Source organism: Brachionichthys hirsutus, chromosome 23 (assembly GCF_040956055.1).
Source record: "Brachionichthys hirsutus isolate HB-005 chromosome 23, CSIRO-AGI_Bhir_v1, whole genome shotgun sequence".
In the NCBI taxonomy this organism is placed as follows: Eukaryota; Metazoa; Chordata; class Actinopteri; order Lophiiformes; family Brachionichthyidae; genus Brachionichthys; species Brachionichthys hirsutus.
The window spans coordinates 6,876,467-6,904,362 of record NC_090919.1 but is presented as its reverse complement, the minus strand read 5'-3'; the positions used below and the strand labels follow the sequence as shown (position 1 = coordinate 6,904,362).

At 43.8% G+C, this 27,896-nt stretch overlaps 1 protein-coding gene across 1 annotated transcript; it reads left to right on the top strand.

Annotated features, from left to right (window-relative positions):
- The first annotated feature begins 404 nt into the window (after positions 1–404).
- LOC137911271 (EH domain-binding protein 1-like) lies at positions 405–18,382 on the top strand. The gene is made up of 12 exons (XM_068755615.1): positions 405–626; positions 5,834–5,891; positions 6,515–6,610; positions 6,945–6,998; positions 7,312–7,490; positions 10,215–10,360; positions 11,524–11,580; positions 15,816–16,031; positions 16,654–16,818; positions 16,914–17,117; positions 17,227–17,370; positions 18,330–18,382. Coding segments are annotated over exons 1-12 (1,425 nt in total). The 5' UTR covers positions 405–522; the 3' UTR covers positions 18,332–18,382.
- The last annotated feature ends 9,514 nt before the right edge of the window (positions 18,383–27,896 follow it).

Sequence of the window (27,896 nt, the reverse complement as noted above, 5' to 3'; positions counted from 1 at the left end):
ATTCGGGGTGTGCCCTGCCTCACGCCCATAGCAAGCTGGGATCGGCACCAGCAACTCCCGTGAGCCGCAAAGCGGGGAAAAAACAAAAACAATCTCTGCATGTAAAGCAGCCACTTTAAATAGCAGCTCATGTTCGGGTGTCACTTTATATAAACTATTGTTTTGAATACATATATTAAATATTTTTTGTTGTACTTGGCGCTCAACGTTTGGATTATGATTCGCGTCTTTACACGTGAATGGCACTCAAAGAGTTAACAACATGTGTGCCGTTTCAGATTGGCAGGACTTTATTTTGAAAGTCCCCCCCTCGGGTGTTCCGGTTCCCCTCGCTTTTGTTTACACGCCTTGACGGTTGCTCTAACTCGTAACTCGAGGCGTGTGATTGTTGAGCTGTCCGTGGAGTGGACCGGCCAGGCTGTCACGCACGCGCCCGGGACAGGTGGCGCTTCTCCGCTTCTCCGGTTCTCCGGCAACATTTGAGAAAACAAACAAACAAACGAACAAACGAACATCTGCATCATGACTTCGGTTTGGAAACGACTTCAGCGCGCCGGAAAGAGAGCCGCCAAGTTCCAGTTCGCTGCTTCCTTTCACGACCTGACATTAGAGTGCACCAACAAATGGTAAGTACGTGTTAATAACGACTGTGGGCTCGCTCTTCCTGGTTATTACGCAGTAATGCCGCCGGCTCCACCGTCGTCATCGCGGGCTCATGGAGGGGCGGCGGCCGCCGCCTTCGGCTGGCTGCCCTGAGAGCGGCATGTCCGACAGTTTTCCTGTTCCCGAATGCGTCTCAGCGTCAGTCTGTGCGTGTGACGTGTGTAGTGACGCAACGTCCTTTTTGGACGGTGTCGTCGCTGTCAGTGGTTGTTACCATGTAATAAACGTCCTAATATTTTATTAGGCGCTTTTATTGTATTTGTACTTACTACTTTATTATGTGAGTTTAAAGACTAATTGTTTTACAATGTTTAATAATATTTTTTGTACTGTTTATTTATTATTATTATTTTATTTTTTAGGATGAAAGCAGATGAATAATTCTGCTGCATTCACAGTTCTATTTTATTTATGTATTAATGTTATTTATTAAAGTCCCTGTTAAATAAACAGGAACAAAAATGTCATGCAATTAACAACCGCATTAGTAAGTTTAGGAGACGCAACCCTTAAAGAGTTTCAATTTGGATAATTTGAGATTTGGTGGGGGGATTTCAGAATTTTCGCGTCAGAGCGATTCATCGCTGCTCTCGTTAGCGGTGGTCGCTAATATTATTTTACTCGTTCAGAGCTACGCAGATCAAACGCTGCATTCCTGGATGAAAGCAGGCGGGAACAAGAGCAGAAAATGGCTCAGTGGTTAGTGGTGTAACTCTGACCACGTCAACAAAAGCAGCCCGCTAACTAGAAAAGCAAATCGAGCCACCAGTTTGTGGAAATTTGAATAATAAAAAAAAAGAAAATTACAGCCAGATCACAGTTTGCTGAGAAAGTTTTGAGGTTCAAGATCTGTTCCAATAAATAGTCTATCGTAGTTAGTCTGCAGGGCACTGAAGAAGAATGCCCCCCCCCCCCCCCCCCCCCCCCCAACGAGGCGAGGGAACAGGGTGGGCGGAGTCAAAGGTGAGGATGAATTTATTTTAACCTTTCGGCAAATAAAAGATAATATATTAGTCTGACTGAGTGGGCAGCCGACAATCCTCGTCCCTATTTCAGGGCGTCTTCATCGAAATCGAACTGAGTAAAGACTATTGATAAGTCGATCAAAGGTTCTGTCCTGTTAGACGTAGACTCCTAATCGAACTGAGTAAAGACTATTGATACGTAGATCAAAGGTTCTGCCCTCTTAGACGTAGACTCCTAATCGGACTGAGTAAAGACTATTGATACATCGATCGAAGGTTCTGCCCTGTTAGACGTAGACTCCTAATCGAACTGAGTAAAGACTATTGATACGTAGATCGAAGGTTCTTTCCTGTTAGACGTAGACTCCTAATCGAACTGAGTAAAGACTATTGATACATCGATCGAAGGTTCTGCCCTGTTAGACGTAGACTCCTAATCGAACTGAGTAAAGACTATTGATACATCGATCGAAGGTTCTTTCCTGTTAGACGTAGACTCCTAATCGAACTGAGTAAAGACTATTGATACGTAGATCGAAGGTTCTTTCCTCTTAGACGTAGACTCCTAATCGGACTGAGTAAAGACTATTGATAAGTCGATCAAAGGTTCTGTCCTGTTAGACATAGACTCCTAATCGGACTGAGTAAAGACTATTGATAAGTCGATTGAAGGTTCTGTCCTGTTAGATGTAGACTCCTAATCGAACTGAGTAAAGACTATTGATACGTAGATCAAAGGTTCTGTCCTGTTAGACGTAGACTCCTAATCGAACTGAGTAAAGACTATTGATACGTAGATCAAAGGTTCTGCCCTCTTAGACGTAGACTCCTAATCGGACTGAGTAAAGACTATTGATACGTAGATCAAAGGTTCTGCCCTCTTAGACGTAGACTCTAATCGGACTGAATAAAGACTATTGATACATTGATCGAAGGTTCTGCCCTGTTAGACGTAGACTCCTAATCGAACTGAGTAAAGACTAATGAATACGTAGATCGAAGGTTCTGCCCTGTTGGACGTAGACTCCTAATCGAACTGAGTAAAGACTATCGATAAGTCGATCAAAGGTTCTGTCTCTTAGACGTCGACTCCTAATCGGACTGAGTAAAGACTATTGATACGTAGATCAAAGGTTCTGCCCTGTTAGACGTAGACTCCTAATCGGACTGAGTAAAGACTATTGATACGTAGATCAAAGGTTCTGCCCTCTTAGACGTAGACTCCTAATCGGACTGAGTAAAGAATATCGATAAGTCGATCGAAGGTTCTGCCTGTTAGACATAGACTCCTATCGAACTGAGTAAAGAATATCGATAAGTCGATCGAAGGTTCTGCCCTGTTAGACATAGACTCCTAATCGAACTGAGTAAAGACTATTGATACATAGATCAAAGGTTCTGCCCTGTTAGACGTAGACTCCTAATCGAACTGAGTAAAGACTATTGATACATCGATCGAAGGTTCTTTCCTGTTAGACGTAGACTCCTAATCGAACTGAGTAAAGACTATTGATACGTAGATCGAAGGTTCTGCCCTGTTAGACGTAGACTCCTAATTGAACTGAGTAAAGACTATTGATACGTAGATCGAAGGTTCTTTCCTCCTTAGACGTAGACTCCTAATCGGACTGAGTAAAGACTATTGATAAGTCGATCAAAGGTTCTGTCCTGTTAGACCATAGACTCCTAATCGAACTGAGTAAAGACTATTGATACGTAGATCGAAGGTTCTGCCCTGTTAGACGTAGACTCCTAATCGAACTGAGTAAAGACTATTGATACGTAGATCGAAGGTTCTGCCCTGTTAGACGTAGACTCCTAATCGAACTGAGTAAAGACTATTGATACGTAGATCGAAGGTTCTGCCCTGTTAGACGTAGACTCCTAATCGAACTGAGTAAAGAATATCGATAAGTCGATCGAAGGTTCTGCCCTGTTAGACATAGACTCCTAATCGAACTGAGTAAAGACTATTGATACATAGATCAAAGGTTCTGCCCTGTTAGACGTAGACTCCTAATCGAACTGAGTAAAGACTATTGATACATCGATCGAAGGTTCTTTCCTGTTAGACGTAGACTCCTAATCGAACTGAGTAAGAATATTGATACGTAGATCGAAGGTTCTTTCCTGTTAGACGTAGACTCCTAATCGAACTGAGTAAAGACTATTGATACGTAGATCAAAGGTTCTGCCCTGTTAGACGTAGACTCCTAATCGAACTGAGTAAAGACTATTGATACGTAGATCGAAGGTTCTTTCCTGTTAGACGTAGACTCCTAATTGAACTGAGTAAAGACTATTGATACGTAGATCGAAGGTTCTTTCCTCTTAGACGTAGACTCCTAATCGGACTGAGTAAAGACTATTGATAAGTCGATCAAAGGTTCTGTCCTGTTAGACATAGACTCCTAATCGAACTGAGTAAAGACTATTGATACGTAGATCGAAGGTTCTGCCCTGTTAGACGTAGACTCCTAATCGGACTGAGTAAAGACTATTGATAAGTTGATTGAAGGTTCTGTCCTGTTAGATGTAGACTCCTAATCGAACTGAGTAAAGACTATTGATACGTAGATCAAAGGTTCTGTCCTGTTAGACGTAGACCTCCTAATCGAACTGAGTAAAGACTATTGATACGTAGATCAAAGGTTCTGCCCTGGTAGACGTAGACTCCTAATCGGACTGAGTAAAGACTATTGATACGTAGATCGAAGGTTCTTTCCTGTTAGACGTCGACTTCTATGTACTTTTAAAGGTCGAGTGGAGACATCATGCTGCCTCGGCGCTTCGCCACCCGGCCGGCTGCAGCTCGATCCCGTGGGCGAGCCGAGAAGTCACCAGCTGGTGACTGCAGCCTGGTGACATGCTTGCTGTGGTCACTGCCCTGTGGGGGGGTTTCCAGATAGCCTGTTGTTCACTGATGGGGGAGATTTAGAAGACCACATTGGATCACAGCTGTATGAACGCCTGTGCAAGGCGCTCAGCGTAAGACGGCGTGTCCTCTGGCTGGCCGAGTGTTTGTTGCAGTGAAACGCTTCGTGTCCCATCAGAATGGAACCTTTAAGTCTCTTTTGCCCCTCGGATTTTGCCCCTGGGTGGCGCTATGGTTACAATCGTATGTTGTAACTCGGTCTGAGCGCTTTAGAAGCTCCTTTCATTCCCGTCTCGTTACTCACAGAATCAGAATCCTTGGATGTTAGCCTACGTTTCACAGCGACCGGGATCAGCACGTTCCCTTCCCCAGGTGAAAGGCATTTATCCCCACGGTGTGGGAAACGACACACGTCTCACTGCAAGTAGCTGCAAGCAGTAAGTGGAGGAGTTATAACAAAGTAATATGTAGCAGGAAGGATCAATGAATCAATCATCAACGTGTATTTGACGAGGTTTTAACATCCTGACCGTGCCATTGAAGCACATCAATGCATAAATAGGAAAATATGTAAAGTTTGACTTCAAAGATGCATTTTTTAACTGATTTTTGCATCCATAAATGGTTTTAATGTTAAAATGTAAATTTTGTAAAACTTTATTTACACAGTCACACCACGAGACGAGAGGCAGAGTGGCTTCAGTGCAGTTGTCAGTGCAGTTGTCCACTTAATTTGTTTCTTGCGCCCCATAATGGAAGCCCCCCCCTGCTCCTTTAGGGATGGGCCTGAGACTGTTTCTGATCATGTGGCAGCTCTGATCCCAGATCAGTTCGGGCTCATGATAAGTATTGGCATCCACCCTGACTGCACTGCTGCAGGCTGGCCAGGGAAGAGTCCGGAGGGAGACGGCGTGATGTCATGTGACATGACGGCGCCTGATCTGTGACTCAACGCTGTTCATTAAACAGTTATAAAACGGTTATACACACGCAACTCTCCTGAGAAGCTGACCCTAGATCAGATGGAGCAACAAGCATATTATAGTTTTAAAACAACGGGTATGAGTCTGCTGGAGTGGACGTAACACTTTCATAAATCACATGTTACTCAGTTGTTATTAAAAAGGCCCGTTCGGTTTGCTCGGCCCAAACTCTTCTGGACTCTAGAATACCATCTGAAAATCAGGCCACCTCCTCGGCCTCTAACGAACCACCAGACAAGCGGCGCTTTCACCGTCTGCGCGACACGCCGGGCGCCTGCATGACGCCTTCATGGACGAGAGACGTTTCATCCTCGTGACTCTTCCCTGCGTTGGTTTTATTCCTGCAGGCAACCGGATAAGCTGAGAGTGGTGTGGATCAGACGGAACAGACGTTACAGCACAAAGGTAAGCGTGTGATGCAGGAAGCAGTTGGCATGGCAACAGGGTTCATCCCAGAGCTCCATGAGACTGTAACGGACTGTGGTGGTTTCAGTGAAAGGCAGGGGTGTGACGGGACACGAAAATGTCACTTCGGTTCGCTTCGGTTAATTAAAACTGTAAGCTTAAAGTTTTTGACTAGAAAGATTAACTTCTCCACACTTTCTGCAGAAAGCGCATATCTGGTTGCCGTGACAACATCTCCAGCAGAGGAGAAAACCTGCTTGCGAGCAACAGAGCTAGCTGGAACACAGAGCTAATGCTTTGCTAGCTTTGCTATGTGCCTGCGAGCTTCCAGCACCCGTCAGTCAACAGTGTCCGACACTCAGAGGCGTCCGTACGGAAACTCGCCCAGGACTTTAGTTCCGCACGGAGCGCTTAGATCGCGCTAGCAATAAATTAAACGAGAAAAAATGCATAAAACCGAAACGGTCCGCGAATGGACCGAACCGAACGTGCGGAACCGAAACGGTTGAATAGATCCCGTGTGCCGTTACACCCCTAATAAAAGGAGCTTCTGTTTAGACTAGAGTGTGACCAAAACTACAATCACAGAAAACCGGACTCACTCGCTTCTTGTTTCTGTAAAGCTCCACAGCTGGCAGCCTGGGATCCAGAACCCTTACAGAGGCCTGGTGGTCTGGCAAGCGCCAGAGAACTTAGACATTACTGTCACTCTCTTCAAGGTAGGAGGCCGAGACAATGCAGCCGCCAGTTAAATCCAGCAGGCCCTCGCTTAGCTACAGCCGAAGACCCCCCCGTCAGCCCAGTTTTTATATTTGCTTACATATACATTCATACTGTAAATATGCACGTACTCTGCAGTCAGCGCATTGCGCTCCTCGTAACGTCGATTCATCGTCGCTAAACACACACCTTTACATTTCAGAAAGTCCGTCGTAATCCCAAGTCGTCTGTAAATGCGTACGCCGCTAAGCGAGGACCAGCTGTATATATTTGAGTTGTCCATCTCGATGGGCAACGCCGTGGCTAAGGCACCACGCCGTTCTCTGCCTCCAGGAACCCACTGCTGACGAGTTTGAAGACAAAGACTGGACTTTTGTCATTGAGAATGTGAGTCTAAATATTGCGTCGAAATGATGTTGTCCATCAGCATTTCTGTCCATCCTCTATTTTGGAGAGCTCCTACGGACAATAGAAGGGTTCATTTGCAAAAACATCCTTTTTTGGAGGTGGTGGTGGGGGGGGGGGGGGGGGGGGGGTAATCAAAGTATGTAACGTGGCATCCGGGATTCTGCGCCATCCACGACGTTTCTTCATTCAGTTCATTGCTGCCTTTCTGCTCTTGCAGATTGAACGCTCCGTGTTCTCTGGACGAGGAACGGGGTCCGTGCTCCGTCTTGACTCTCTTCTCGTTATTTATTAGGAGACAAAAGGCCGCAGGAAGGTGTTGGCGTCAGCGGATATCAACATGAAGAAGTTTGCCAGCTACACCCCCGCCCAGTTTGATGTTACGCTGACGCTCAAGCCGCTGTCTGTCAAAGTGGTGGAAGCCAAGCTGAAGCTGAACTTGTCATGCGTCTTTCTCAAGGAGGGCAAGGCTACGTAAGTTATCAGCGCAGAGTTCAATCGGCACGGATGCAGCTCAAAACGTTCCAACATTACGGATACATTCAGTCGTTTTTGTCAGAAAGCGGAAAGTCAGTTGTGCAAAAGGAGACACAACCGAGTATTTAGTGCGTAAATGAAAATAGTTTTCTGAAGATTGATTTTTCTACATTATAAATCCTTTTGACTGATCTTCTGAAATATTAAATATTTTGAGATTCCACATTTTCGATGTTCATGACCTGTAATTCATTCATCCAAATCAAAACAAAATGGCTTTAAATATTTCAAGTCACGTGTAATAAATGTAACACATTGTATAGTTTCACTCTGTGATTTAGCTTATGGGGGGAAATGAACTTTTCTATGTAATCCCTTTTATTGAAATGCACCTGTTCACTGTAAATCCTCAGATCTGTACTCCTTTCGGTACCCGGCCCTGTCTGGGGTAGCGTCCTCAATTTATTACTGATAAGGGAACTGGTAGAATGTTATCAGCAGTAGTACCAGCTCGACTCACCTCGGCTCACCTCGGCTCACCTTGGCTCACCTTGATGCACCTTGATTCACCTTGGCTCACCTTGACTCACCTTGGCTCACCTTGGCTCACCTTGATGCACCTTGACTCACCTTGGCTCACCTTGGCTCACCTTGGCTCACCTTGACTCACCTTGGCTCACCTTGACTCACCTTTGCTCACATTGGCTTACCTTGATGCACCTTGACTCACCTTGATGCACCTTGGCTCACCTTGGCTCATCTTGACTCATCTTGACTCACCTTGATTCACCTTGGCTCATCTTGACTCATCTTGACTCACCTTGATGCACCTTGACTCACCTTGGATCACCTTGGCATGGTTTTGTGTACTTTTCTGTCGGCGATGTTCCATTTTGGAGTAGCGCTTCTTCTGGAGTAATTTGGATGACCCTCGTCAATGTTCACGATGACACAGCGCTTTGATGATGATGAATATATTTATTAGATAGAATGTTAGAGTACAAGTTCAGTCAAACAGTAGCATGTATTACAGTACAAGTTCAGTCAAACAGTAACATGTATTACAGTACAAGTACAGTCAAACAGTAGCATGTATTACAGTACAAGTTCAGTCAAACAGTAACATGTATTACAGTACAAGTACAGTCAAACAGTAGCATGTATTACAGTACAAGTACAGTCAAACAGTAGCATGTATTACAGTACAAATACAGTCAAACAGTAGCATGCATTACAGTACAAATACAGTCACACAGTAGCATGTATTACAGTACAAGTAGTCAAACAGTAGCATGTATTACAGTACAAGTACAGTCAAACAGTAGCATGTATTACAGTACAAGTACAGTCACACAGTAGCATGTATTACAGTACAAGTACAGTCAAACAGTAGTATGTATTACAGTACAAGTACAGTCACACAGTAGCATGTATTACAGTACAAGTACAGTCAAACAGTAGTATGTATTACAGTACAAATAAAGTCAAACAGTAGCATGTATTACAGTACAAGTACAGTCAAACAGTAGCATGTATTACAGTACAAGTACAGTCAAACAGTAGTATGTATTACAGTACAAATAAAGTCAAACAGTAGCATGTATTACAGTACAAATACAGTCACACAGTAGCATGTATTACAGTACAAGTAGTCAAACAGTAGCATGTATTACAGTACAAGTAGTCAAACAGTAGCATGTATTACAGTACAAGTACAGTCAAACAGTAGCATGTATTACAGTACAAGTACAGTCAAACAGTAGCATGCATTACAGTACAAATAAAGTCAAACAGTAGCATGTATTACAGTACATGTAGTCAAACAGTAGCATGTATTACAGTACAAGTACAGTCAAACAGTAGCATGTATTACAGTACAAGTACAGTCACACAGTAGCATGTATTACAGTACAAATAAAGTCAAACAGTATGTATTACAGTACAAGTACAGTCAAACAGTAGCATGTATTACAGTACAAATAAAGTCAAACAGTAGCATGTATTACAGTACAAGTACAGTCAAACAGTAGCATGTATTACAGTACAAATAAAGTCAAACAGTAGCATGTATTACAGTACAAATAAAGTCAAACAGTAGTATGTATTACAGTACAAGTACAGTCAAACAGTAGCATGTATTACAGTACAAGTACAGTCACACAGTAGCATGTATTACAGTACAAATAAAGTCAAACAGTAGCATGTATTACAGTACAAATAAAGTCAAACAGTAGTATGTATTACAGTACAAGTACAGTCAAACAGTAGCATGTATTACAGTACAAGTACAGTCACACAGTAGCATGTATTACAGTACAAGTACAGTCACACAGTAGCATGTATTACAGTACAAGTACAGTCAAACATCCTGTCTAAGAGGAGCATTTCTAAAAAGCCCTTGCGGTCTTGTTTCCGTTGAAAGTCCTTCGTACATAAATCATCGACATTTAACAATACAAATAAATCTAATATTTAATTACTCAATTGATGCAATAAACAATAAAATAAAAATAAATTACACCACAGATGCAAAACGATCAATAAATTAAAAGGACACATAATATGTACAACTTTAAAGTTTCATCTCACCTTTTACTACCTGCTTGCCTCGGACCCACAATGGAAGAGTGCTAAACGTGAACAGTACTCAAACCCGATATTTAACGCAGTAGAGGAGAGATGGCGGTAACAAGTATACGATTGTGTGACGTCCCTCCACAGAGACGAGGACATGCAGAGTCTGGCCAGTCTGTTGAGCATGAAGCAGAGCGACATCGGGAATCTGGACGACTTCAACGACAGCGACGATGAAGCTGGTGAAGACAGGAGGGGCAGCTTTGGAACTGGTCAAGCCACTCATGTTACCGGTAAGGCTGCGGACGAACCCGAGGGTCAAAGTATTTCATGCAAAGGCCGGCAGATATATATTTTTTGCAGTTGTTGCAGTTTTTAGGTACAGCAATACCTTGAGAGTATTATTCGTTCCTGGACCAAACTCATAATTCTATTTGCTCGTACCTCAAATCAATTTTTGCTTTATAAAATAAGTGAAAACAATTGAATCCGTTCTGGTCGTCTAAAAACACCCTGATGAACTCTAGTCACAATGAAAAAACACGGTTTTAATTGCTGTATAGACACAAAGTGATATAATAAATGATATATTACTGTAGTATAAAATAAAATGTGGCTTTATTATGAGTTTTTAACTTCGAGACAGACGATAGCGGCTAACGGCGGTGTGCAAAGAGGAGGAGGGAGGGAGGGAGAGTTGGACGGTACGTAGACACTTTATACAGTAATTGTACATAAACGTACACAAACTTAAAATGAACTGAACTGAAGCAGCATCCTTCTGGTAAAGGATTGTACATATCCTTGATGTACTCCGCTCGTACTGGCGTGTCCCATCACTTACGGACACCGCTGTCATGTTGATCGATAATTTCTCGCTTCGTCTCCATCGTCATCATCGTCTTTTCTTCTCACTGAACGAGTGAAGCGGGCTCCGCCGTCTCGCGTATGTCGAGGTATTACTGTGTTTATTTATCTTCCTTTGAGAGACAGCCAGAGAGTTTGTGCTGCGTTCAGTTGGCTGTAGCTGGTCGTCTGCGATCGCTCCTCACGCACAGTCGTGTAAAATATCTGCTGATACCCGTCTTCAAAAAATCTGTAAAGACAGTGGAAGCTGCCCCCCCCCCCCAGGGAAAAAGTACCTGGTGCTACTGTCTCCTCTGTTGTTCTAAGCATCATGAAAAATGTCACAGGCCCCTGATTGGTCAGTTCCTGGTTTACGTGCTGCAAACTCCTTGATTCATAAGTTGACAAACCATAGAACTGAATCGCTCACAACGGCCGTTCCGATAAAGGCTTTGTGAAGTGTGTCAGAGTGCGATACTGTGTAAAAGTATTACCGGTATACAAATATCAATGCAGGCCTCAGCCATCCTCCCCCACCTCGTATCCTGCTGCGTCCTCTTTCATCCTCTGCTCTTCTTTGTCCTCTGTCGTCTCTCTTTGTCTGGAACAGCTTCTGTCACAAGAATTCATGACCTGGCTTGGAGGCCTGCAGTGGCAGGTCCCACAGGTAACGCCGTTTCCCCACTTCACCCCACTCCCTTTATCACCCCCCCCGCATTCAGGCCTGCTGATATTTGTCCTCCTAAATGAAGTTGGACATGGTTCAGTCCAGTTTCACATGTTCGTTGAAGGCGTCCCATTGGTGTCTCATATTTGTATTCATCTTTGACAGACTTTATGAGGGTGGTTAGTTTGTACACCTTAGTGTATAACTTCGTACACAAATTTGTCATTTTATATTTACCTAAGTATTAGTACTATATTAAATCTTTACAGTTTTTCAATGTTGCCTACGCACAACAATCTGAACCTGAAACACAATCGCTGAAACCTCGAAGTCATGAAGCATCTCTGCAGAAACACAAACACGATTCCTGCTCTTCACTCAAGTCTAAACTAGAAAGACAATCAGAGTCTGCAGACCCCGCCTCCAATAGACTATTGGATCTTGTGAGACAGTAAACAGGGCTTCCGGATCAGAGGGGCCAAACCTGCTCTAGCTTGCTGCTCCGGAACGTACTACAAGACTCCTTCTGGACTCTTTTTCCCATCATGCCATTTGTGTCCCTCCCTCTTAAAGTGGCAGTTTACAGCACAGGCACAATTCCAGATGTAAAAATAATTCTAGAATCTGGACCCAGATCCGGATCAACGCCATTCTCGGGGAGGACCGAGCCACGGACAGAACCTTGCTTGTGTAAAAATTTCAAGTCGATTGGGTTACTAGTTTTTGAGTTATGCGCTCGGACAGACAAACAGACAGACAGACAGACAAACATACAAACGCACCCAATTGCAATACCCTCGCCTCCTCTTCGGCGAGGGTAATAACACAACACAGATCGCTACACACAATTCTCTCTATTTAGCACAGTCTTCATGGATAAAGCGTCTTTGTGTCCACGTGGGACACGCTGCCACCCAAATGGCAACACTCCTATTTACAAGCCTGCAGGAGAATCTGGAATCAAAGCTTCAGCAATAAGATAGCCAGCGATGGACGCCTGGTTTGGAGAGCAATGGACGGCAACATTGAAGAGAGAGGCAGAGGAGAGGTAGAGTAGTGAGAGTAAGAGGAGGAGGACGGAGAGCCATCATCTCTGATGGGATCCGGGCCACTTTGGGTGGTCGACCACGGTTTGACCATGATGGAGGCCACAGGGACGGACAACAAGCACATGTTGTATTGTGTTGTTTACTCTACAGGCCTGTTCTATGTTCTTTCTACACATCAGTGTATTTTGGCTGAGTATACAAACATTATACTGTGACTCTTGCAACAGGACTAGTGTAACACGGAGCTGCACAGGTCTCACTGATCTCCTGATAGTCGTTCGTACTACTGCGTTCCATTGATGGCCGTGTTTTACGTTCAGCACATCAGTGTTCAGTCGGATCAGAAAGTGTGTAATTATATGCTAGTCTGTGTCATTTGAACACAAAACACCATTTTGACTGGAGTGAACTTTGGACTTGTGTGTAGAGTTCTGGGAACATGAGGTCTGCTTTCAAGAAACGTGTGGAGGCAACTGAGAAAAACTGTAATTGGTGTGATTTTCTCACTAATTTACTCTGTAGATTCACTAAACATACTCGAACTCACGAATACAACCTTCTGACTCCGCTACCTCTATCTGGCTCCCCTACCTCTATCTGACTCCCCTACCTCTATCTGACTCTCCTACCTCTATCTGGCTCCCCTACCTCTATCTGACTCTCCTACCTCTATCTGGCTCCCCTACCTCTATCTGACTCTCCTACCTCTATCTGACTCCCCTACCTCTATCTGACTCTCCTACTTCTATCTGACTCCCCTACCTCTATCTGACTATCCTACCTCTATCTGGCTCCCCTACCTCTATCTGACTCCCCTACTTCTATCTAACTCTCCTACCTCTATCTGACTCCCCTACCTCTATCTGATTCGCCTACTTCTATCTGACTCCACTACCTCTATCTGACTCCGCTACCTCTATCTGACTCCCCTACCTCTATCTGACTCCGCTACCTCTATCTGACTCCGCTACCTATATCTGACTCCCCTACCTCTATCTGACTCTCCTACTTCTATCTGACTCCGCTACCTCTATCTGACTCCCCTACCTCTATCTGACTCCCCTACCTCTATCTGACTCTCCTACTTCTATCTGACTCCGCTACCTCTATCTGACTCCCCTATCTCTATCTGACTCCCCTACCTCTATCTGACTCCCCTACCTCTATCTGACTCTCCTACTTCTATCTGACTCCGCTACCTCTATCTGACTCCCCTATCTCTATCTGACTCCCCTACCTCTATCTGACTCCCCTACCTCTATCTGACTCCCCTACCTCTATCTGATTCTCCTACTTCTATCTGACTCCGCTACCTCTATCTGACTCCCCTATCTCTATCTGACTCCCCTACTTCTATCTGACTCCACTACCTCTATCTGACTCCCCTACCTCTATCTGACCCCCCTACCTCTATCTCACTCTCCTACCTCTATCTGACTCCCCTACCTCTATCTGGCTCCCCTACCTCTATCTGATTCGCCTACTTCTATCTGACTCCACTACCTCTATCTGACTCCGCTACCTCTATCTGACTTCCCTACCTCTATCTGACTCTCCTACTTCTATCTGACTCCGCTACCTCTATCTGACTCCCCTATCTCTATCTGACTCCCCTACCTCTATCTGACTCTCCTACCTCTATCTGACTCCCCTACCTCTATCTGATTCTCCTACTTCTATCTGACTCCCCTACCTCTATCTGACTATCCTACCTCTATCTGGCTCCCCTACCTCTATCTGACTCCCCTACTTCTATCTAACTCTCCTACCTCTATCTGACTCCCCTACCTCTATCTGATTTGCCTACTTCTATCTGACTCCACTACCTCTATCTGACTCCGCTACCTCTATCTGACTCCCCTACCTCTATCTGACTCCGCTACCTCTATCTGACTCCGCTACCTATATCTGACTCCCCTACCTCTATCTGACTCTCCTACTTCTATCTGACTCCGCTACCTCTATCTGACTCCCCTACCTCTATCTGACTCCCCTACCTCTATCTGACTCTCCTACTTCTATCTGACTCCGCTACCTCTATCTGGCTCCCCTACCTCTATCTGACTCCCCTACTTCTATCTAACTCTCCTACCTCTATCTGACTCCCCTACCTCTATCTGATTTGCCTACTTCTATCTGACTCCACTACCTCTATCTGACTCCGCTACCTCTATCTGACTCCCCTACCTCTATCTGACTCCGCTACCTCTATCTGACTCTGCTACCTATATCTGACTCCCCTACCTCTATCTGACTCTCCTACTTCTATCTGACTCCGCTACCTCTATCTGACTCCCCTACCTCTATCTGACTCTCCTACTTCTATCTGACTCCGCTACCTCTATCTGACTCCCCTATCTCTATCTGACTCCTCTACCTCTATCTGACTCCCCTACCTCTATCTGACTCTCCTACTTCTATCTGACTCCGCTACCTCTATCTGACTCCCCTATCTCTATCTGACTCCCCTACCTCTATCTGACTCCCCTACCTCTATCTGACTCCCCTACCTCTATCTGACTCTCCTACTTCTATCTGACTCCACTACCTCTATCTGACTCCGCTACCTCTATCTGACTTCCCTACCTCTATCTGACTCCCCTACCTCTATCTGACTCTCCTACTTCTATCTGACTCCACTACCTCTATCTGACTCCCCTACCTCTATCTGACTCTCCTACTTCTATCTGACTCCACTACCTCTATCTGACTCCCCTACCTCTATCTGATTCGCCTACCTCTATCTGGCTCCCCTACCTCTATATGACACTCCTACCTCTATCTGGCTCCCCTACCTCTATCTGACTCCGCTACCTCTATTTGACTCCCCTACCTCTATCTGACTCTCCTACCTCTATCTGGCTCCCCTACCTCTATATGACACTCCTACCTCTATCTGGCTCCCCTACCTCTATCTGACTCCCCTACCTCTATCTGACTCCCCCTCCTCTATCTGACTCCCCTACCTCTATCTGACTCCCCCTCCTCTATCTGACTCCTTTCACCTCTTCTCAGTTTGAAGACTTAATTTTCACTTAATGACTCCATCTTAATCCTGTCTTCTTCTGCTGCCCCTCTTAATCTTCATTCCTTTCAAATCCTTCATGTATCCATATTGTCCCTCTATCCATATATGTTCTTTTTAACTTATCCATCCATTCATTTCATCTCTTTCCTTTCAACCAGTAACCTCAGAGATGGCTTGGAAAACATCCTCTGGGATTTCGTCTACCATCTCAGTCCCATCTCGTCCCCCTGAACCCCCAGAACCTCCTGCTCCATTCTCTTTAAGCACACACGCACCGCAGACTCGGCCCCCGCCCTTTGCCTACTCATTGCCAGCCTTTACATTTGCCCATCCTCCTGTACTTCCCAAAATCTTTCGGCCCGGTGTCGGATCAGGTATCAGACATTCTTCATCCTGCATGATCTCTCACACACAGCTGGGGAAAGGTGGCGGTTAGCCATATCACAGCTAAAGACAGAAAGCATGGAGAACCACCTGGCCTGGTCCTGGACAACTAGACTTCCTGAAGTCTTCACGCCGGGGTTGCCACATTCTGCGCCAGCGTATCTCTGGATTTTTAAATGACTGTTTTTAACTTTCAGCAGTGCCAGCCTACCTGCTTGTCTTTCCTCTCTGTCTTTATGCTCATATCTAGGCTATCTCCTTCCTGATTTTAATTTCTGGGTTTATGGGATCCTTCCTTTCATCTTACAGTTGAAAAGGAAGGCGATATACATGCAGCATTTTCTGAAATGATAAATGTTAAGGCTCAAAAGGCGCCAGAACCATTTTTACAACTTATTTCATTGTGAAGTCTCACCCAATGATTTTGTGTCACCATAAGCGCAGACAGTGAAAGCACAATGCTACACAACTCATGAGGTTACGTAGACTTTTCACAGGTTTCAAAACTCTTAATAAGGCACCCACCAATTCCTCAGGTTTGTCTTTCCAATCTCTCATTTGCTCTTGCTTCCTTCTTTTTCCTCCCGCTTTCATCTCCTTTGTGCCCACCAGCTCCTCGGAGGCCCCATAGTTTCCACAGTGGCTCCTCTTCCATGGAGGGCTTGGAAGCCCAGGGTTTCTCCTTAGCCACTGCTTCTAAAGCCCTTTCCACCTCTTCCCTCTCTTCTCCACCCCCTGATCCATGTCCCCATCCTTCCTCTGATACTTCAGCAGCAGGTATCACAGAATAACATTCATTTTAGTTTGCTTTGCAACCACCAGTTTTCATATCTACCCTGTTTTACTTTAGTCTATCACTTTTCCCCTCTCAGCCTTTCCCAGTTCCCGGAGAGCACAATTTGTTCCATCCTTCTCTGCCTCTACTTCCTCTTCATCTTCACATCCTCTCAGCACCTCTCCTCCTATACGTCCACCGCCTCCTGCTTCCAGACAGGCCAAAGCTCACCTCACCTCTGTGGGGGAGCTGAGTTCTGCCCTTACGAGGCCCACCAGTTTGCCATCTGCCCCTGAGACAGGTACAGGGACTGGAGGAGATCTTTTATATTTATCTGTCGCTGTGTCTTTATTTGCATTTTTCTCTCTCTCTCTATTTGTCCACGTTTTTTTTCTTTGTCATTTCCCCAGCTTCCTGGCAAAGTGAATGGAGGCCTCCAAAAACTCAGGCCCCTCTAGTACAGCCTTCCGTCTCTCCTAAGTTTCTGCATCTGTCTGCCAGCGACCCGGGACAGACTGAAGTGCTGCAGAAAAGACAGAGGATAGACATGCCGTGTAATGCTGCTTCCACCCTCCCCGTTGCTTAGCGCCAGCCGCTCTGCTGTACTCCATCTCCTGCCTAACATTTGATTTAATGCTGCTTGGATGATGCTCATGTAGATTCACCACCGGGATGACTTAATCTTAGATAATCCGGCCTCACTTTGGTACAGCTACCTTGTCAAGACATGAAATTATAATAATTCTAATAAAATTATTATTTCATCACATATTCAGACAATAAATACCGTTGCTAGATTTTCGTTAGTAAGCAACAATCTCCCGTGCAACTCAAAGTGTAAATATTAATAGGAGTAATATTGTCTACTTTTCTTCAAAATCTCACACGGAAAGCCAAACAAAAAGAATCACCGCTTTTGGTTTTGGATTGCATTTGCAGGTTTTTAACGGGGTGCAGTGCCTCATAGCGATTTATTTCTTAAATCCCCCCAAATGCCGACGGATCGAATGTTTATTCTGTGTTAGTTCTCCCGTCACTAGACATCCCGATCACTAACTCGACTGACCCTCGGTTAGCTGATTGTAAACTGAAGCTAGCGTGCATCTTGATTCTATGGATTCTACTGTTCCCTCTTACGCTTTGCCCCCCCCCCCCCGCCTATATTCCTTTTCCAGCAGCTTCATCCTCTTTGGCCACCGGTCAGTCTTTGCAGCAGAAACCACTGGAAGGCTCCGGATTTATATCTTCCTGGAGACCCCAGGTCACCCCCACTGTAGACCCCCACTCATCTTCTCCCTTCTGCCCGTCCTCTGCTCATGTACCTGGCGGACTCCCTCCTCCTTCTCAGCCTTATATATTCCAAACCGCCTTAATCCCCCTGAGTGAACATGATACAGGTACAGAATCAACAAGTGATGCTGTACCCCCCCCCCCCCCCCCCCCCCCACTCCCACCCCCATTGTAGAAACAACATTTTCACTTTTCATATCCCAATCTCTATTTCTCGTTTCAGAATTCAAGAGACACTTGTGCACACTTAATGAGGAGGAGCATCAACAGGCCGCACCCACAAGTGAGTGTGAAAACACCAAGCACTGCAGTGGAGGGTGTTCTCTCTGCGCTGACGGCTGCGCCACTAACTGTGTCCCTCGTTCAGCCCATGAGCCGAGAGGCTCAGCCAGGCCGAGGGCGGACCTATCCAGGGACACGGGACAGAAAGAAGATGCACATGGAGTCAAGGTTGTCAAGGCAACGGCAGGGTGAGTCAATTAAATGCTCCCTTTGATCACGTTTAGAGATTGATTGATTTTCCGTTATTTGACTGTTATAGATTTTCAGGAATGTGGGCAGGTGCTTGTTTAAATCTGGGTGCCCCCAAAGTCTGATGAATATCACTCTATTAACTCTTTGTATTTTCAAATATGGATTGTATGCCTTTATATTTTATCCACTTTTTGATGTACTTTTTTTAAAGTTATAGAGAATGAATAGATAAAGGAAATTGGCCGGACTATTTATGGTCTACATACACTTAAAAATGTCAAGAGACACTGTAATCTCAGAAATCTATCTACGGTATATATCTATCTACAGAAATCTATAAGCAAATTCTCCATTTCTTTGACCTTTGTGGGAAAGTTTGAGAGAATTTGGATCAAGAAGTCTATTTTTGGCAAAAATTAAAAATGTAAATGAAAATGGACTTTCAATGACTTGGATTTTTGGGCTGTGTCTTCCTATATCTTCTCATTAAAAACCTGTAACGAGCCCGATAAATCGGGTCGCTACAGTTGAAGAGCTTGTGCTGCTGATTCTCTTGCTGCAACATTTTGCCAAACTGCTTGTGTGTGAGATTATCCAAAGGAATTAAAGAGTGAAAGCGAATGAATAAAAAGTTTATTATTGCTTCTGATCTGGCAGTGTCGTTTCAGTTTATTATTCAGAGTATTGCTGCTGCTTGGCCTGAATCAAGGTTTGTTTGGTTGGCGGCTGGTTTGAATCGTCTGTTGCACTTTGTGGCCAGAAATAATTATTTGGTTCCGGATTACATGGCTGTTTGTGTGCTCTTTGTTGGAATTCTGTAAATATGGACGGAACTGCATTCCTTCATTCAAGCCTTTCTTAATATCACAACTTTGATCTTCATTTGTTTGTCCCTCAGACCACAGTCCCTTAGCCCGAGAATGTCCACAACACCAGGGCTAGAATATTTTATATTGCCAAACATGCAGATGAATCAGGCAGAAACAAGGCCAGAGTGACGTTCCCTAATGTCCAGTCAAGGTTTCTGCCTTCTTTATGAGTAAAAGGCAGAAACTGTCACACACACACACACTACCTCAGTTAACCCATTATCTACGACCGTAGCGCCGACGCTATCGTTGTCTATGCCCGGTGTTCTGGTAACAATGTACCGGACACGGAGAACCAGTGCCAGTGCTCCGGTCCAAGAGACTGACTTTGACCAGCAGGTGGTGCTGGTGCTACGGCCGTAGGGACGGCCGGCTGTGTCCTCACATCCGTAGGTAGAGGGTTAAGCAACTTCTGCCAAAACCAGAATCTATCCTGTCCAAGATGTCCATTCAGTCAGGGATCCCAAAAGCCCAACCACACTGTTCAACACTGATCTCTTTGTCCCACAAAACCCCCAGACCTACTTCCAGATTCCTTCAGAGACCTTTCTTGCACCTCCCTCAAACTGCTACAGCCTCAGACACAAAACCGATAGGAAGGATAACAGTGTCCCATAAAAAAGAAGCTATACACAGGGATTTGGGGTAAGTTTGGTATTGTGCTCTCTCAGCAAATATTACATGCGCTGATATTGAAAAAGCATCTAATTTCTTATCGGTGTTACGTTAATTGCAATGCAGGAGTGAATCATGATTATTAAAAAGAAATGGATCTGTTTTATGACTTTTCTGCAGTTTTGTAAAGTACTTTAGTCTTTTTATTCTGACGTAAGTTTTTGATGCACTCTACTCCTTCAGAAACGAGACTCTGGCAGCCTCAGTGTCGCCTTATCTCAGAGATGGCAATTTTGCTTGTTCTCTCATGGTGATAAACCAAACACCTGAAGCTCAGTCTGGAGAATGGCCCATCGAAAAAACCTCACAAAGGGAGATGCCACAAGTTGACACTCAAAAAAGCTGCCCTCCTATTTCAATACTCACCATGGATAAGGAAATGGTACACAGCACGACTGCCTTGGACCACGTCGCTTCAAGATTGGACTTGCATATTGGGGTTGTCTCTGCACAACAGGCCTCAACTGACAAGTTAAATCACAGAGATGAATCTAAAACGGCTTTGTCATCGTTTTCCACCATCTTGGGCAAAGAAGAGAGTATGGAAAATATGGCTTGGTCAATGTATAAAAGTCCTTTGAGTGCAAGACTCAGAGTTACACCGGAATTAGTTTTGCCAAGTATGAATGAAACATGTGTCTATGAGTCTAAGGCGGAACTTGCCCTATTGTGTAATGAGAGTAAAAACACGGTGACCATGTTTCCAACACGTTCTCCAAAGGCCAGCGTAGCAGGCTTTCCATCAGCACCACTGAAGAAAACTTCATATCTTCCAAATATGATCAGCCTTCTCCCGACATGCCCCAAGCGACCAATGGTTACAGGTGTGCCATCTATACAAAAGGCTAAGGCATGTAATGACAACTGGCATATTTTGAAGGAGTCCATTTTTAATAGACCATTGAGAAGTAATCCTGTTCTGCATCAGGAAAAATCACCTGAGGATAAAGAGAACATAAAACACATGGTAGACATGTTGCCATCTTGTCCTAGCAAGTCAGCAATTCCTTATTTCCCTTCACTGTCACATAAAGCACCTAGTGTGGTGTGTGTTACACTAGAATCAACCAGAGATAATAACATGGCACATCTTCTTCCTACATGCCCAAGAAAAACCAGAGTCATTGGCTTGCCTTCCAAGGAACTAGTCAGTTCTCATACGGTTGATTCAAATCATATTTGGATGGAAAAGCCCATGAGCATAGGCGAAGTCTTGATTAAAGACATTTCTCCAGTTGCTACTCAGAATCTAGACCAAAGAAAAATGTTCAGTACAGTGACAATGGTACCCTCATGTCCCATGAGAACATATCTTGTGGGAATGCCCATAGTACCCCTGAAGCTGTTACCAAATATTATCAACCTTGTCCCTATGTGCCCTCAACATGCCCAAATATCTGGTATGCCATCTCGTGATCAAAATAATTCAGTGAACAGAAATTGGCATACCTTGAAGCAATTAATTACTAGCCCACCAGAGAAGACAAAACATGCTTGTTTTATTAAAGGGATATCCACACAAATAAAAAGCTATAAAGACATGGTAACTATGTTGACAAGCTGTCCAGAAAAAAACAACGTTTATGGCTTACCCTCTGCTTTGCGCAAAGAACCCAGCATGGTTGAGTTAATGCCTTTATGCCCAAGACAAAGTAGAGTCTTTGGTTTACCTTCAAAGATTGAACAAAATCTTTGTGTGTCTAGTTACAATGAATGGATTTCTTCTAAAGGCTTACAGGTAGGTAGTCAATTTATAAAAATACGACTGCAAACTTTAAAAGAACATTCATACTTTGATAAGAACACAGCAAATATGAGTCAACTATTACCTTCTTGCCCTCAAATTGCTCGTGTGGCTGGGTTTCCATCTACTCTCACACCAACAGTAGCTAAATACCAAACTCGGGTGAATTATTTGGCCAGTTCTACAGCGGAGGCTCAGATTCCAGGAATGCCAGTTAGGCCCGTAAAAGAACAGACAGTCCCACATTCAGAGTGGCTATTGGTAGGAAAATCACTCCCTTTTTGGGAGAAGTCTCCAGTTGCATCACATTTACAGGATATTGATGTATTCTTTTTTGACCGTGGTATGATGGTAAATATGACATCCATATTGCCCTCATGCCCACAGACAGTTGGTTTCCCAGGCTTTCCATCAATAACATGTCAGATGTCTGCAGGTATACCAAGTGTGATCAATCTCCTGCCCACATGTCCAAACCAATCTAGAGTTTGTGGAATACCTTCTAGATTCAACCATGACTTTGACGAAGCAGAATGGACCATTGGTGAAATGCCATTAATAAAGATGAGGAGATTCTCATTAATACATGAACATCAGATGTATTTTATAGACAAAGCATTGGTTAAAATTATGGTATCTTTGTTGCCATCCTGCCCAAATCAATCATATATTTGTGGAATCCCCTCTAAGCTTGGAGAGAGAACTGGGAAAACTTTGTTGAAAGAGGTTCCCAGCATGTTAAAGTCCTTGGACACGTTTCCAAAATGCAGTTCCATTCCAGGTCTACCAGCGATTAGTGCAAAAGAATATGTTAGCTTGGATTTGGATGGGGATCCATTCTGGACAATCCCTTTCAGTAGAAGGTATAAAAGTATTCACCAAGATTTTACAGCAATGGAAATGCTAACAAAGGATAAAGAAATAATGCTGAGTATGCTTCCTTCATGTCCACGAAAATCTTTGAACCCTGGTTTTCCATCTGCTCCGCGATCTCAACAAGCAGATGCCATTGAAGAAACAAATATAGATATGCTACAGTTGGTGCCTTGTTGTCCAAGACAGTCAAATATTTTTGGTTTCCCCTCAAGAGGATTGGTTATTTCTGAGTTTGAATTAAGGGACTGGCCAATGGAGACAATAAGGATACAACAGTCTCGCTCTCCTCGCAGAAATAAAGTGAAGGCAACCCCTTTTCTCGAAGCTACTGGTACAAACAGTGATCTGAATTCTACTGTTGTAGGAGTTCCACCAACCAACTGGGACAGGCTTCCAAATATGGTATATTTTGTGCCATCTTGTCCAAAGATCAGCTCCCTTCTTGGGGCAGCATCTATGCAAGTGCACCATTCAGGACAGAGATGGCCAGTTAAATCACCAGTGAAGTCAGAGGAAAGAGAAAACCGAAAAGCAACAACTGAGTCATCAGCTTGTCCCCGCAAGGCCATTCTCCTTTCTGAAATCCAAGTGGAGCAACCATCTTCTACAGTTAATCCAGCTGAGATGTCACGGAAATATAATCCAGCCATATCTGATCTTGAAACCAAGAAAACCAAATGTGATGTATGTTCACCTTTGGAAATGGATAAAAGCAAGCTGGACGTTTTGACCCAAGTTGAGAATGAAGAGTTAGCCATTCTAGAAAAAGGGTGAGTGAGTTTGAGGGCTGGAGTTTTCTGTGATTTGAGCTAGTTTTGAAACATTTGCTCTTCAATTCTGTTTTCAGAAAGATGGATTGCAGAATGTGGCACTCTATTCCTGACATGCCACTGATCTTGAGTGTTAGGAAGAGGTGGGTTGTCTTCGTTCGTCCTCTGATGCAATGACATGATGCACCTGCTTTATCATCATCATCATTTGACCAGCTAGTTTTGAGTGCAACAAATCTATGTGACAGGGATATTAAAAAAAAGACACTGTTGGCAAATAAACGGATAGCGCTGGTGTTACTGTGTGGAATAATGATTTCTTACAAAAAAAAAGTTAGCGGAAAAGCTTTCATTGAAAAATACAGTTCAATACGAACATGATCAGCATATTGTACAACTCAGTGTGAAATAGAAAGTTTTTTTAAAAACCCACTATATCGTTATTAAAGCCGTTTGTAATATCCAATCAAGCTGGCCAAATCCTGCTGCATGATGTTTTGTTTGCAGTTGTGCAATTATTTTTTATCAGAGGTTTGTTTTAACAAAGGCTAGAGTGAACAGAATTTTTTGATACGGCATGCTTGGCAGTAAAACACAAAATGAATGATAATTTTCACCTACTGTATGTTATTATACATACGTCATTTTCTAAAAAAGTAATTTGCAGAAATCTAATGTACTCTATGTGCAACTAATTGTAGTATAAAAAAAGTATTTTTCAAACTGATAAACCGAAATGTTTTGAAATAAGCTTAGTCTTTTTGAACTGAACTTTTTTTTCTTTAAGTTACCGGTAAGTTAATTTTCAGAATGCTTGTCGTGTTTAAATGAGGCTCCATCACCTTTTCTATTAACAACACGAAATAATAAAGTATGGTTCTGTTTCGTTCTTGCTCGATACATGGCCTGCTCAACTGGCTGAGGCCTCCGTTTTTAAATACAGCACTTTGCTGACAGGTCTGAACTGGCCACAGACCAAGCTCATACCTGCAGCTCTGCTGCAAGGCGAATGGGGCTGGGCATGAACTCCCTGATAAATCCCTTCAAGATTCAAATTATCATTGTGCAAACATAATAAAATCGTGTGAAGGCCCACGGCTTAAAGCACACAGAGGAACATAGAAGAAAACCAAAATCTCTCTTAAAGCAACAATATATATACACACAGAGAGAATGAGAATCAGCAAACAATAGTGCAAATCAGCAACAGCAGCACAGTGGGACAGGCACGGAGCGTCCATTCCGAGTCCCAGCTCACTACAAGGGAACGACTACTTTCACAGCTCTGGGGAAGAAGCTGTTCCTGAGCCTTGCAGTGCTCAGGAAATCCCTTGGCTGGGCATGAACTCCCTGATAAATCCCTTGGCTGGGCATGAACTCCCTGATAAATCCCTTTGCTGGGCATTAGCTCTGATAAATCCCTTGGCTGGGCATTAACTCTGATAAATCCCTTTGCTGGGCATGAACTCCCTGATAAATCCCTTTGCTGGGCATTAGCTCTGATAAATCCCTTGGCTGGGCATTAGCTCTGATAAATCCCTTGGCTGGGCATGAACTCCCTGATAAATCCATTTGCTGGGCATTAGCTCTGATAAATCCCTTGGCTGGGCATTAACTCCCTGATAAATCCCTTTGCTGGGCATTAACTCTGATAAATCCCTTGGCTGGGCATTAACTCCCTGATAAATCCCTTGGCTGGGCATTAACTCTGATAAATCCCTTTGCTGGGCATTAACTCTGATAAATCCCTTTGCTGGGCATTAACTCCCTGATAAATCCCTTGGCTGGGCATTAACTCTCTGATAAATCCTTTGGCTGGGCATTAACTCTGATAAATCCCTTTGCTGGGCATTAACTCTGATAAATCCCTTTGCTGGGCATTAACTCCCTGATAAATCCCTTTGCTGGGCATTAACTCTGATAAATCCCTTTGCTGGGCATTAACTCTCTGATAAATCCCTTGGCTGGGCATTAACTCTGATAAATCCCTTTGCTGGGCATTAACTCTGATAAATCCCTTTGCTGGGCATTAACTCCCTGATAAATCCCTTTGCTGGGCATTAACTCTGATAAATCCCTTTGCTGGGCATTAACTCTGATAAATCCCTTTGCTGGGCATTATCTCCCTGATAAATCCCTTTGCTGGGCATTATCTCCCTGATAAATCCCTTTGCTGGGCATTAACTCTGATAAATCCCTTGGCTGGGCATGAACTCTGATAAATCCCTTTGCTGGGCATTAACTCTGATAAATCCCTTTGCTGGGCATGAACTCCCTGATAAATCCCTTGGCTGGGCATGAACTCCCTGATAAATCCCTTGGCTGGGCATGAACTTCCTGATAAATCCCTTGGCTGGGCATTAACTCCCTGATAAATCCCTTGGCTGGGCATTAACTCTGATAAATCCCTTGGCTGGGCATGAACTCCCTGATAAATCCCTTGGCTGGGCATTAACTCTGATAAATCCCTTGGCTGGGCATTAACTCTGATAAATCCCTTGGCTGGGCATTAACTCTGATAAATCCCTTGGCTGTGCTGCTGCATGTATGTTCTGCCGTTCATTGGGCCTTCACAGAGGAGTATGGCTTGAATTTTGTTATACCCATGCAGTAAAATATGTCACAGAACCGTGTTCATTTTTATGCTTATGCCAGCGAGAGGTATCAAAGATCATTAGCATCCAATGTTTGTTTTGGGCCCCGCCCCTCAGGTGATGAGATGTCTCCGTTTTCTCTCTATCATTTCTTGTTATGATGGGCTGGAGATGGTGAACTCTTCAAATTCTTTGCAATTGTGCTATTAAAACATGCAGCATCTCTCTGCTCATCCTTACTGGTGAATTACGGAGACTTTTGACGACGCCCAATTTACACACAAAGATTATTCTAACATTGTCATTCATTCTTTTGGTCTGTGAAATGTTCCAGTCGGACGTTTTGAGCTATCCGTAACTTTTCTGCCACACACACAGATGAAGATGATGAAGATGCTGTGGTTCTCCTTGGGAGTGACCAGGTTGGATAGGTTTAGAGCAGTGGTCCCCAACCTTTTTCCTGCCACGGACCGGTTTCATGCCGTGAAATTTTTCGTGGGGGGGTGGGGGGGGGGGGGGGGTATAATTAAATTTAAAAAGAGGAGTAGAATCTTACCAATAAACTTTATATTATGCACTTGCAATAACTATTAAATAAATATTTAATAGTTACACAATATCTACTCACCATAAATTGTGGTCCCAATAATTACTTTTCTCCTTCATGTTTTTTTGCTTCATAAATTCCACATTCTTGTCTTTTAATCCGGGTTCTTGGTCTCTGTGCCGAAGCAGTTTTGAACCCTTCATTGCTTGTTTAACGAAGCCAGTCAGCTGTTGATACCCGTGTTTTAAGTCTTAGTCCTGGTTTCTCTTCTTGGAGGTCATCACCTCCTCTTCTTCCTCCGCTTCTTGCTCCTCAGTTAAACTTTTCTCCTTAGCAAAGAAGCCCACTCATCGAATTCTGTTTCAATGTTGCACTGTACTTGTACTGTGTTGACAATGACAAATAAAGCTTTCCATTTCCATTTCCATTTTCCAAGCTCTTTTCGGAATGGACGCTCTGAGCCTGTCCCACTGTGCTGCTGTTGCTGATTTGCACTATTGTTTGCTGATTCTCATTCTCTCTGTGTGTATATATATCGTTGCTTTTAGCAACGTATCAAGAGGCCATTGTTAAATTGGAGAAAATCCGGTCGTTTTTCAAAATAAAACACCTTTTAGACGCTAATAATCGATACAACGGAAATTGTATAAATTAGTTGTTCTTTCTTTGCGGCTCGGTAACAAATGCCTCATGGACCGGTGGTTGGGGACCACTGTTTTAAAGGATTAGATTAGAAATGAGGCAATAAGAGGGACAGTGAAGGTTAGACGTTTTGGAGACAAGGTCAGAGAGACCAGACTTTGATGGTTTGGACATGTCCAGAGGAGAGACAGGGACTATATCGGTAGAAGGATGCTGAGGATGGAACTGCCAGGGAACAGGACTAGAGGACGACCCAGGAGAAGATACATGGACGTAGTGAGGGAGGACATGAGAGTGGCTGGTGGGAGGACGATGCAAAGGACAGGGTGACAGGATCCCTGAAGGGACAAGCTGAAAGAAAAAAGAAGTACCATTTTCATTTGAACAGGATATTAAACAGGATTAGGAAATTGTCAAGTTCGGTTATGAAGTAATTCAATGGCAGCTGTTTTCATCTCAGCCATACGTTCAGTGGCGGCAGCTTTTGCGAACATTCACTGCTAATTGACATCTAAAGACATTCAAGGACGTCAAATTAGGTTTGAAATTGAATTGAATTCTTCCTCTCTTCAATGAATAATAATAATATTCGTTGAAGA